Source organism: Heterodontus francisci, chromosome 12 (assembly GCF_036365525.1).
Source record: "Heterodontus francisci isolate sHetFra1 chromosome 12, sHetFra1.hap1, whole genome shotgun sequence".
Lineage (NCBI taxonomy): Eukaryota > Metazoa > Chordata > Chondrichthyes > Heterodontiformes > Heterodontidae > Heterodontus > Heterodontus francisci.
The window spans coordinates 79,497,343-79,510,754 of NC_090382.1; the positions used below are offsets into that span (position 1 = coordinate 79,497,343).

The 13,412-nt window shown below is 43.2% G+C and overlaps 1 protein-coding gene across 8 annotated transcripts in view; it reads right to left on the reverse strand.

Moving 5' to 3' along the window:
- The window catches only part of jade2 (jade family PHD finger 2), a 199,304-nt gene that overhangs the window by 167,094 nt on the left and 18,798 nt on the right, over positions 1–13,412 (reverse strand). For all 8 annotated transcript variants that reach the window (XM_068043712.1, XM_068043711.1, XM_068043710.1 and 5 more), the window contains 2 exons: positions 10,709–10,783; positions 9,634–9,719 (listed from right to left, as the gene is read on the reverse strand). In XM_068043712.1, coding sequence (XP_067899813.1) covers positions 9,634–9,719; positions 10,709–10,775 — 153 coding nt within the window. In that variant the 5' untranslated portion in view covers positions 10,776–10,783. The remainder of the gene's footprint in view (positions 1–9,633; positions 9,720–10,708; positions 10,784–13,412) is intronic.

Consider the following 13,412-nt stretch of genomic DNA (forward strand, 5'->3'; position numbering starts at 1 on the left):
GCTTAGCAATAACCTGCTCAGTGCCACTCAGTTTGGTTTCCGCCAGGGCCACTCAGCTCCTGACCTCATTGCAGCCTTGGTTCAAACATGGACAAAAGAACTGAACTCAAGAGGTGAGGTGACAGTGACTGCCCTTGACATCAAGGCAGCATTTGACAGAGTATGGCATCAAGGAGCCCGAACAAAACTGAGGTCAATGGGAATCAGGGGGAAAATCCTCCGCTGGTTGGAGTCATACCTTGCGCAAAGGAAGATGGTTGTGGTTGTTGGAGGTCAATCATCTGAGCTCCAGGACAACACTGCAGGAGTTCCTCAGGGTAGTGTCCTAGGCCCAACCATCGTCAGCTGCTTCATCAATGACCTTCCTTCAATCATAAGGTCAGAAGTGGGGATGTTCGCTGATGATTGCACAACGTTCAGCACCATTCGTGACTCCTCAGATACCGAAGCAGTCCGTGTAGAAATGCAGCAAGACCTGGACAATATCCAGGCTTGGGCTGATAAGTGGCAAGTTAGATTCGCCCCACACAAGTGCCAGGCAATGACAACCTCCAACAAGAGAGAATCTAACCATCTCCCCTCGACATTCAACAGCATTACCATCGCTGAATCCCCCACTATCAACATCCTCGGGGCTACCATTGACCAGAAACTGAACTGGAGTAGCCACATAAATACCGTGGCTACAAGAGCAGGTCAGAGGCTAGGAATCCTGAGGCGATTAACTCACCTCCTGACCCCCCAAAGCCTGTCCACCATCTACAAGGCTCAAGTCAGGAGTGTGATGGAATACTCTCCACTTGCCCGGATGGGTGCAGCTCCAACAACACTCAAGAAGCTCAACACCATCCAGGACAAAGCAGCCCGCTTGATTGGCACCCATCTACAAACATTCACTACCTCCACCACCGACGCACAGTGGCAGCAGTGTGTACCATCTACAAGATGCAGTGCAGCAATGCACCAAGGCTCCTTCCAAACCGCGACCTCTACCAACTAGAAGGACAAGGGCAGCAAATACATGGGAACACCACCACCTGCAGGTTCTCCTCCAAGTCACACACCATCCTGACTTGGAACTATATCGCCGTTCCTTCACTGTCGCTGGGTCAAAATCCTGGAACTCCCTTCCTAACAGCACTGTGGGTATACCTACCCCAAATGGACTGCAGTGGTTCAAGAAGGCAGCTCACCACCACCTTCTCAAGGGCAATTAGGGATGGGCAATAAATAACAGGTTGGTTACATTGCACACATTGAGCTGATTGCCAAATCTGGAGAAAAAGGCGGATATTTCATTAGACCTACAAGTTGACAGTATGGATATAGAGGTCAGAGACGTAATTAATGTTAACTTGCTGAGCTTTGGACAGTACAAGTGCAACCAGCTTAGAGAAGAAACAGCCAAAGATCCACTGCTGAAGGCATTGTGGCCTAATATGATACAGGAGGCTCAAGACAACCTAAGATCTTTTTAGCCGTATAGGGACAAGTTAGATATCTCAAGAGAAGTAATAATTAAAAGGAAGACAGGTGCTGATTCCTGAATCTCTTCATCTGGATATAGTGTCGCAATTTCAACAGGGCCACATGGGCATTGAGCGAAGGAGATGCCTGGTGAGGGAAATTACTGGCCTGGGATTAACTGCGATAGCGAGAGAGCCATGAGGATGTGCGAAGCGAGCCAAGCCCATCAACCAAACCAGCACAGGGAACCACTACATCCTCATGAAGTCCCATCACATCCCTGGTCAAGGATTGCGATGGATCTGTTCACTATTCTTGGTGACGATTTTCTCTTAATCACAGATTACTTTTCAAAATTCCCAATCATCAGACAGTTGAGGGATACATTGAGCACATCTGTAGCAAATATGATGAGTACTATATTTAGTCTTTTTGGTGCATTGGAGGAGATAGCATCAGATAATGGTCCACAATATAGAGGCAAACCATTTAAGGTTATGTGTGCCAAGTGCGGCATAAATCATGTAAAAGCCTCTCCATAGTATCCAAGCTCCAACGGTCTTGCTGGGAGAATGAATCATACAGTGAAATCGCTTATTGTGAAATGCAGGGAAACAGAGCAAGATTTCCAGATTGCTATGCTGCATTTACAGCCAACACCATTAGACATGGGATTACCGTCACCAACCGAAATCATGTTCAGGAGGCAGATCAGAACAACACTTCCAGGTTTTCATCAGTGCAGGAAAGACTACTGGAGAAGCAGGAGAAAATGAAGTCTACACACGACCAGCATGCAGGTGCAGAATTGCCTAGTTTACATGTGGGGCAAAAGGTCCGAGTTATTCACCCAACAGAAGGAACATGGTTCCACACAGAGGTAGCTAAGGTTTGCAGTGAGCCGAAATCATATGAAGTCACAACACATAACGTAGGGACGTTGAGGAGGAACAGATATTATCTAAGGGAATTGTCCAACTGCATCTTACCCAATACTCCAATAGTGGCGAGAACATGTTCACGATTGAAATTGTGGAAGACCACTGTGAAGACAACCAGCACAACGTTATTGTGCAGGATACCCATAAGTCGACGAGTCCAGAACACCGTAGTGCGATTCTAGATCTCAGAAGAGTTTTACTATTACGAGGTCTGAGCATATTTGTAAACCACCAATGCATTTTAGGGATTCTTAAAAGTTAGACCTCCATCCATCAATTATGAAAATAGTGTTCACAGCAATCCTGTTATGTTATATGAATTATTTTTATTGTATAATTTCTTACTTTAGAAAAAAAGGGAGATGTTGTGATATCACTTTAAGGGAATATTTAAGTAGTGAGTGTGCATCATCACTTCAGGAAGTGAAGTCATACAGCATGTAACAGAGGAGTTCGAGTTGTGTTGATCCCTAGTAAGATGTGTATATAGAGCTCTCCTGTACCTGTATATAGTGTCGTGAATTTTCAATAATAAAAGAACCCACAGTATTTGTTACCATTCATCAGTGTGTGATTGGTACATTTGTGTGAAGAAGCATGTAACACAACAGAAACAAAATGCATTTTAGAACTGCATGATTCAGTTCAGTACTGTACTATCAAGAGGTCCAAGTGCGCACACCGCAGACATTTCTCCGTCACGGTAAATCAGAGATGGGTGTGGTATCATCCTGCTCTTAAAAATATCAGTGAATGGCTTCCCTCGGGAAATTAGCAAACCATTATCTCAGAACAGTGGACTCGATGATGAGAGAAGAGGCCATTCACAGAATACTCTACCTGATTACTGTCACAGCAGAGCAATGATAAATGCAACCCTTGATGGCCAAACTGCTCTGCTGCGCAGATAAAAAACAAACAAGACTGCTGCTTCTGATTCAGGGGTGCCTCAAAGTGAGTCACCTCTGGCATTTAGAACACATTCACAACTAGCTTATTCAACACAGCCTAAATTGCATTACCTTTAACAAGGACAATGGCCAAACATGGTGCTTTCAAGCCGCCTTTACCATCACAGTTGGGGCAGCACAGTGGCGCAGTGGTTAGCACCGCAGCCTCACAGCTCCAGCGACCCGGGTTCAATTCTGGGTACTGCCTGTGTGAAGTTTGCAAGTTCTCCCTGTGTCTGCGTGGGTTTCCTCCGGGTGCTCCGGTTTCCTCCCACATGCCAAAGACTTGCAGGTTGATAGGTTAATTGGCTATTATAAATTGCCCCTAGTATAGGTAGGTGGTAGGGAAATGTAGGAACAGATGGGGATGTGGTAGGAATCTGGGATTGGTGTCGGATTAGTATAAATGGGCGGCTGATGGTCGGCACAGACTCGGTGGGCCGAAGGGCCTGTTTCAGTGCTGTATCTCTAAACTAAGTAGTCATTCAATTTCAACGACTGCACCGTGCAGGGAAATGAAGCAATATGGGTGGTCCCTACACCAGCAATGGTTCATGGATTAAGATTGCAACTTCTTACTGCCCTCTGTGTAAAGAACTTTTTTGTAACCTCCCTTTTAATTCTTTTTGTGCCGTCTTGTCATTTTCTCTATGACCAACAAAAACTTGCATTTAAATGTAGTAAAACATCCCAAGGCGCTCGTCAGGAGCATTATCAAACAAAATCTGACGTCAAGCCACATAAGGAGATACAAGGACAGGTGAATAAAAGCTTGGTCAAAAAGGTAGCTTTAAGGAACATTTTAAAGGAGAAGGGATGGATAGGCGTGTGGAGTGGCTCTGGGAGGGAATTCCAGAGCTCAAGGTGTGGGCAGCTCAAGGCACAGACGCTAACTGTGGAGCGACAAAAATCAGGGATGCGCAAGGGACCATTATTGGAGCAGCAGCAAGATCTGGGAGGGTTGTAAGGCTACAGAAATAGGGAGAGGTGAGGCCATGGAGGGATTGGAAAGAGAGGAGAATTTTAAAATCAAGACATTGCCAGACCAGGAACCACTGTAGGTCAGGGGTGACGGCTGAACAGGACTTGGTACAATTTAGGATACGGACAGCAGTTTTGGATGAACTCAAATTTACAGAGGGCGCTAAGTGAGAGGCTGGCCAGGAGAGCATTCGAATAGGTGGGTGTAGAGGTAAAAAAGACATGAAGAAGGGTTTCAGCGCAGATGAGCTGAGGCAGAAGTGGAGACGGGCGATGCTACAGAGGTAGAGGTTGGTGGTCTTGGTTATGGAAACAATCTATAACTATTTACCTTCCTGAAACCTTTTATAATCTTAATAGGGTTGTCAACTCTCCCAGATTGACCAGGAGTCTCCCAAAATTGAGGAGTGATCTCCACTGCTGCGAGCACCCAGGAAGAAAAATGTACAGTCAGCAAAGCTCGCCTGGTAACTGATAACTCTGCTCCCACTCCCACAGACTGGGTGGGGAGGCGGAATGGGGGCTGGGGGGGGAAGGGGCAGATGCTTCAGCTGCATTTGTATGACTGAGCAGCACTCACGGGAGACTAACTAAATGGACCACTGCCACAACCAACACCACCCCTCCCCCACCCACCTAGAGACTGCCGGGGAGAGTAGCTTCTGTGTTCATATGCAGCAAGACCTGGACAACATTTAGACTTGGGCTGATAAGTGGCAAATAACAGTTGTTCCACACAAGTCCCAGACAATGACCATCTCCAACCAGAGCTAATCCAACCATCTCCCTTTGACATTCAATGGCATTAACATTGCTGAATTCCCCACTAACAACATCCTACGGGTTATCATTGACCAGAAATTGAACTGGACCAGCCACATAAATACCATGGTTATAAAAGCAGGACAGAGGTTGGGAATTCTGCAGCAAGTAACTCACCAACTGTCTCCACAATGCCTGTCCACCATCTACAAGGCACAAGTCAGGAGTGTGATGGAATACTCTCCACTTGCCTGGATGGGTGCAGCTCCAACACTCAAGAAGCTCGACACCATCCAGGGCAAAGCAGCTTGCTTGATTGGCACCCCACCCACCACCTTCAACATGCATGCTCTCCACCACCTACGCACAGTGGCAGTAGTGTGTATCATCTACAAGATGCACTGCAGCAACTCACCAGAGCTCCTTCGACAGCACCTTCCAAACCTGCAAACTCTACCAACTAGAAGGACAAGGGCAGCAGATGCATGGGAACACCACCACCTGCAAGTTCCCCTCCAAGGCACACACCATCTTGACTTGGAACTACATCACCGTTCCTTCACTGTTGCTGGATCAAATCCTGGAACTCTCTTCCTAACAGCACTGTGGGTGTACCTACACCCCAAGAACTGCAGCAGTTCAAGCAGGCAACTCACCACCACCTTCGAGAGTTATTCGGGATGAGCAATAAATGCTGGCCTAGCCAGCGATGCCCACATTCCATGAAAGAATAAAAAAAAACAGGCAGTGAGAGGAGAGGAGAGGACTGAAGCTTTACAGCCATGACGAGCTCCGACAAAAGCATCAAGCCAGTGCTGCCGAGAAGCCACAGGCTTTGATCTGATTCCGGAAGGAGCGTCACTTTTACAATACATTCAAGACAGTGGTGAACTTCAATCCCAAATCCAGAGGGAGAGTGGAGATAAACAGGTCTTAAAGGGACCACGATGCCAGGCATATCTGGCATGCAAGCCCGCAATCATTCCATCTGTGAACAAGAAAGCGATTTTTAATTTCTCGCTTAAGCTATTCATTTTTTTTACCATGTGCCGACCCACTTTTTTTTTCATGTTTTTGCTTTTGGCCAGGGCTGTTCAATATTCCATCATTTAACACCCTCTCTGCACGAACGCTTTGTCTTTCACCACACCATTAACACACCCTTTGCCTTTGCCTCATGACCTCCTCGTCAGTTATTCTCTGTGACCCTCTGTCCTTTCAACACCTTCCCTTGTGTTATCTTTTGCCCCACCCCCACTTTATTTGCTTAAAACCTATTACATTTCTAACCTTTGCCTGTTCTGATGAAAGGTCATTGACCTGAAACATGAACTCTGCTTCTCTCTCCACAGATGCTGTCAGACCTGCTGAGTATTTCAAGCATTTTTTGATTTTATTACAACTAATTGCTATGTCCGTAGTAGTGCAGATTGTACCTGGTCTGCGAAAAGAACAGACTTAATGGGCAAGCAGCATTTTCATTACATACTTAATGGTATTCTTACTGCAACTCATTAATTGCCTCACAGATGAGAGATGACGCAGTGGCTTGAATTTCTCTAATAACCTTTGAATAAACAATAAGGTTTTTAATGACAAACACTGTGACTGACCAACAAATGTTATCGAAATCATTATTCAGGTCTAATATCAAAAAGCCCTTTGTCAGTCACCCATGCTGTGAGATCCTGGTCAGCATTTCACTGAGTTAAATTCCAAACAACAGACTTGAAACCCAAAATGTAAATTAACTCCAAATTACTGTTTGCAAATATTGTATAGTTTGGTGTTGATCTGACCAGTTAAATGATGCAGAAAATATGCTCCACATAAATTCTCAGTTTTCTGACAGATTTCTTCAATTCCTTGATTCAATGACATCTCTAAAATTACCTTTTAAGCCTATTTGGCTTTACCCAATGATCATATTTTGGGCTACAACAGCACCACACAAATCACCCAAAGGCTCGTTTCATGTTCAGGCCTGTTGGCTTTTCGAATCACATCTAATGTTTTCTGGCATGACGTACAATGAAATAATGCCAAAGGGATTTGCAATGTTTTAAATACGTTAGTGAATGTCTTTTTCTCTTTCACAAATCTGTATAAATTTAATCCTTTGAAAACTGGAATTCTATCTCAAATTGGATCACTGTTCGTTACCTCGCTTTCTTTTGAGAAAAGTAATAACATTTTATCTTGCAATGATTGTCAATAAACAGATTTAGTAATTGTTTTACTGATCATGATTTGCTTGCATTGTTCAGCTCAATCTAAACTTGTCACGTTTTTGCAAAATGTTATCTCTCCTATAGTTCTGGGATTACTCAGGTCAATTTGATCCACATTATTTTCATTATTTTGCAAATCAGCTCTCACACCCCACTGATAAAGTAACAGCACGCTTTTTCTCAGGGGTTTCAGAATTTTGTTCTATGTGATTGGGGGAATTAGTGATCAAGCTAATCACAGTTTATGTTACAGACAGCAAATCGAGGCACACGGACAAGTTAACAGACAAGCTGCATCAAGAGGATTACCACATGGATCACATTTACCAGGCAAACTTTCTCTCCTATATGGAAACTTATCAGTGCCGATATAGGTAGTACTCTGCGTACCAATGACAAATTGTGCTAATAGCACCTAGTGGTAGTTAATGGATACTGTAATGACTTCTTAGGTGACTCAGCAAACTACTAATTGCTAGGCAGAGGGATTACATAAACACCTATTACTCTTCCATGGAGCTGGCTTCTTTAAATAAATTATTTATTTAGTAAAACAGTGGGCAGTCTTCCATCACTAAGAGCCGAGCCGGGAAATGCAGATCTCGATGGGGTACAGATCATTTTCATTGTACTAGGGATGTAGTGTCAATTAAAGGGATGGCTCTCATGGAGTGGGGATGTAAATAGAGGCATGGAACAGGGAATTCGAAGATGATGACCTAACTAGATGGATGAGAGATAGGAAAACAGGGGAGGGATCAGAAGCACCAAGCAGGAAAGACACAAGGTTAAATCAAAAACAATTACATATCAATATGACAGTGATCACCTTAATTTTACAAATTATTGTACCACTGATGGAAACATTAACAAAAATTAGCCGTCCAAAGCAATGCTTAAATCTAATTTTTTTTACTCATGTCAACATGCTTTGCCACTACAAGCTACTGCTGGTGTCTTTCACATTAAAAGGAGCAAGATACTAAAATAAATCGCAGGACCTGGATGGCTGGACATGAGGGGCCTCTTCTCCTCATCACATTATGTCCCTAAGATTAGATTTGCAGTCTTTAAATCCTCCACACACAGTAATGTGATTGAGTACTTGAAGGTAGTGACTATAATCAGAACCACTTAAACATTGCACTACTGCACTAGAGGTGGCATCCTGTTACTATGTACTTCCATCTGTGAAACCATCATAAGGCAAACTAAAAGAAAACTCAGGGTTTCACCCCCGCATTGTTAAGTACTTCTTTACAAACTGAAAGACACAATTATTTGCCCTCATGGCCATAGAGGCAGGTTGTATGGAACTCTCTAGGACCACATGGTAGAAGCTCTAATGTATACACAAACAGGAGCAGGAGAATTTTGACATTAATTCTTCAGAAGACAACTTACCTTTTTTGAAGCAGAAAGCATTGTTATAATTTTTATATATAAAGTGGCAATTATGAGACCATATTACATAAATTATGCTGATCTTTTGCCATTTTTTAAAGAGATGCTCTGAGTGGTGCACAGGAGGTTGCACAGTAACACGCTCTGCAACGTAAAGCACTCCCTTTACTCAAAATGTTCAAATAAGTAGACACTATCTAAAGCCCATTAGAGACAAGGGTGGTGAAATTAGCATTCGGTGAAAATGCAAAATTGTCCTTGCTGAATTGACAACCAGTTTTACACCACAAAAAAGTTTTCTTTTTCATTTAGGTCAATGGAAAAGAAAATTGGCCACCGTGTAAAATGGGCAACCCATTTGCTCTCACCGAAGACCAATTTCATCCCCAAGGTCGTGAAACTAGGAGTCCATCCCGACTCCCATGTTCAACTCTAAGGAGTCTAATAATGAATTCAATGAGTTCACATAGAGCAAAAGTTAGTGTGATGGTGATATTCTGTTTTATTGATATGAAACAATATTTACTATATGTGCTTGTGACATCTAATCACCGAACATCAATACTGTAGGAACTTATTTTTAATCTATTGGCTGCTGTTCAATGTGGATCATTTTTGAGGCATACATATTGAACAGAAATATGTACTATCAATTGGCAAGAATGAAAGAACTATTCAATAATTCAACCCAAAAAGTAATCTGCGTTGGACTGTAAACATATTTTAAATTAAACCAATGAGTTCTATTGGATAGATTTTAAAAGTAAATTTCTGACCCACCCTGCAGTTTGAATGAGAAGCACTGCTGCTGATTGCCAAGAAGTCTATGCCTGACCTTTGTGTTGAAATGGATATGTGTAGCAATGGACGAGAGAATTGTAAAACGGACTAACAAACCTCTGAAGGTTTCTTCTCTTCCTGTCTTGTCCAGGGGTGCTTTGTGTTTGCTGTCTTAGAACTTTGACACCATAATGTTATGTGACCTTGGGAAAAAAGGTCAAAAAAAGTTAGAATCTGGTGATGACAATGAAAGAGAATTGCGCACATTAATCTTACACCATTGGATTAATTAAGTAAAGCATCCAATGGAATCCAACTGACTTCGAAGGTGTAACAGAACTATGGCAAAAGTCAATGCTCAAATAAAAAACTGAAGAATCACTAGGATCATCTTAGAGGTTGTTTGCCTCAATTAATGACAGTACAAACAGCTGAACTATGAGAGCAACTGAGAACACTTTCAGCATTTCTCACAGTTCCTGGCCAATAGGATGGGCAAGTGACTTGTTCTCAGGCCTCTGCCAACATTGCTCTGCAATCCATCATTAGGGTGCAAGGGACAGGCCATTTTCTCCTTCTTCTACACAAGGAAAACTCAGCCTCAGTCAGATACCTCTCTCCAACAGCACAACATAGGTCAGAAACTTATTGTTCCAGAACTGCAAGGTTAAACATGCCTCATGCTGTACTGCAGAACATTGGAATGCCAAATTAATGAACTAGGGCATCAATTTCAAACTGTCTTCAATTGGAGTGCAACTTGTAATTGAAGACACTTCTTATTAAATTATCACTTTTTGCTTTAGTGTTAAATTCTTATGTATTTAAAGATAATAATGACATTAGTTTGATTTATGCCAGGATATGCAGTGTTGATTATAACATTTACATGTGTTTCATGATTGAATCAGTCTTGTTGTATAGCACAGGCCACATTGAAATCATCATTTTAGCTACATTAGTGCATGGGTATGTAAACACAATCAATCTCCAACGTTTATTAATTTCTGGCAGACATTAAAGGGGTGCATTTGCAAGTTTCCACATCCACACAGGATCTTGCTAGATGGGAGTGTGAATTTAAAAAAATCAAATTTGAGAATTCTTGGACCACCAATTCTTAGAAAAACAATTTGTGATATTTCACTCTGTTTCTAAAAAAGACTTCAAGTCCCCAGATTGAGGTTCTTACTGTCAGTGGTGTCCGAGTCCTCACTGCTGGTGGAAAATTTCCTCCGTTTCATTATTTCATTATCCATCCGGAGATCTGCAATATTTCCAAACAATCTCTGTCAATTCCAAGTGAACTTTGCAAGATGTTACCAAAATGACTGTTTTGGGTTAAAACAAAAACAATGTATATTTATATAGCGCCTTTAATGTAATAAAACGTGCCAAGGCATTTCACAGGATCGTCATAAAACAAAATATGACACTGAGACACAAAAGGAGATATTAGGTCAGATGACCAAAAACTTGGTCAAAGAGGTAGGTTTTAAGGAGTGTCTTAAAGGAGAAAAGCAAGTAGAGAGGCAGAGAGGTGCAAGGAGGAATTTCAGAGCTTGAGGCCTAGGCAACTGAAGGCATGGGCACCAATGGTAGAGCAATTAAAATCAGGGATGCGCAAGAGGCCGGTATTAGAGGGTTGTGGGGCTGGAGGAGATTACAGAGAAGTGGCCGGGGGGGGGGGGGGTGGTGGGGGGGGGGGCGAGGGATTTGAAAACAAGGATGAGAATTTTAAAATCAAGAAGTTGCTTCATTAGGTGCCAGTGTAGGTCAGCGAGCACAGAGGCGATAGGTTAATGGGACTTGGTGCGAGTTAGGACACGGACAGCAGAGTTTTGAATGGCCTCAAATTTATGGAGGGTAGAATGTGGGAGAGCAGCCAGGAGTGCAATGGAATAGTCTAGTCTAGAGTTAACAAAGACATGAATGAGGGTTTCAGCTGCAGATGAAGTGAGACGGGGTGGTCGGGCGATGTTACAGAGGTGGAAATAGGCGGTCTTAGTGATGGCGTGAATATGTGGTTGGAAGTTCATCTCGGGGTCAAATATGACACCCAGGCTGTGAGCAGATTGGCTTCATCTCAGTCTGTTGCTAGGGAGAGGGATTGAGTCAGTAGCGAAGGAACGGTGTTTGGAGCTGGGACCAAAAACAATGGCTTCATTCTTTCCAATATTAAATTGGAGGAAATTTCTGCTCATCCAGTACTGGATGTCAGATAAGCAATCTAATAATTTAGCAAAGTGAAGGAGTCGAGAGAGGTGGTGGTGAGGTACAGTCGGGTGTTGTCAGCATACATGTGAAAACTAACGAGGTACTTTTGGATGAGATCTCTGAGGGGCAGCATGTAGATGAGAAATAAGGAGGGAGCCAAGGATAGATCCTTGGGGAACACCAGCGGTAATGGTGCAGGAGCAGAAAGGGACGCCACTGCAAGTAATACTCTGGATACAATTAGATAGATAAGAATGGAACTAGACGAGAGCAGTCCCAGCCAGCTGGACGACAGTGGAGAGGCACTGGTGGAGAATGGTGTGGTCAACTGTATCAAAGGCTGCAGAGAGGTCAAGAAGGACGAGGAAGGATAATTTACCTTTGTCACAGTCACATAAGATGTCATTTGTGACTTTGATAAGAGCTGTTCCAGTACTGTGCCAGAGGCGGAAACCTGATTGGAGGGATTCAAACATGGAGTTCTGGAAAAGTTGGGCACGATTTGGGAGGCAACATGTTCCAGGATGTAAAACAACACATTGAAACTGGATTCATACTACAGCTGGGTTTGTAGTCAGTGGGAACGTGTATTCTAGAGATTTACAACAACTTTTACTTATATAGTGCCTTTAATGCAAAATAAATGTCCCAAGGCACTTCAAAGAAACCTAATCAGACAAAAATGGATGCTAAGTCAAAGATATTAAGAGGGGTGACCAAAACATTGGTCAGTGTGGATTTTAAAAGAGAGGGAGGTGGTGAGGATTTAGGGAAGGAAGTCCAGAGCATGGAGCATTAATGACTGAAGGCATGGCCTTCACAATGGAATCGGTTTTGGCAGATGATGGGCAGGAGCAGAGATGCAGATAGGCGATGTCATAGAGGTGAAATAGCAAGCCAGTCCTTGTGATGCAGTGGATACGGGGCTGGAAGTTCAGATCAAGACCGAATAGAGCACTGAGATTACGAACAGTCTGGTTCAGTCTGAAACCGTAGCCATGGACGGGATGGAATTGGTGGTACAGAGTTTATGGTGGGTGCCGAAGACAATGGCTCAGTCTTCTCAATGCATAACTGGAAGAAATTACGGCTCATCCCGAGAATCACATTAGGGGAGAAAACAGAGAGAAACCTGCATATAATCTTTCAAGCACTTGGGGGTCAGAATGCAGGTCCTTCAGGGTCCTAGAGCTGTCATGTGGCCAGCTATTTTGCTGATCAGAGGAAATTCAGGTCCGGGGCCTAGTAAAATAGTGACACCTGTACGAGGTTACCATTTCTCAAAACAGTAGCATATTCCAGGTAATAAAAACAGAAAGTGCTGGAAATACTCAGCAGGTCTGGCAGCATCTGTGGAGAGAGAAGCAGAGTTAACGTTTCAGGTCTGTGACCTTTCATCAGAACTGGCAAAGGTTAGAAAATAATTCGGTTTTAAGCAAGTGAAGGGTATGGGGGCGGGGTAAGAGAACAAAAGGGGAGGTTATGTGATAGGGCAGAGGGCATCCAGCACTTTCTGTTTTTATTTCAGATTTCCAACATCTGCAGTATTTTGCTTTTATTTTAGCATATTCCAGGTATCTGGCTTATTCCTTTAGGGTGTCCTACAAATAGCAAAGTGACACATAGGAGGCAGGACCAGGCTGCCCAGGTGGATGTTCAAGAGATGCAACCTTTAAACA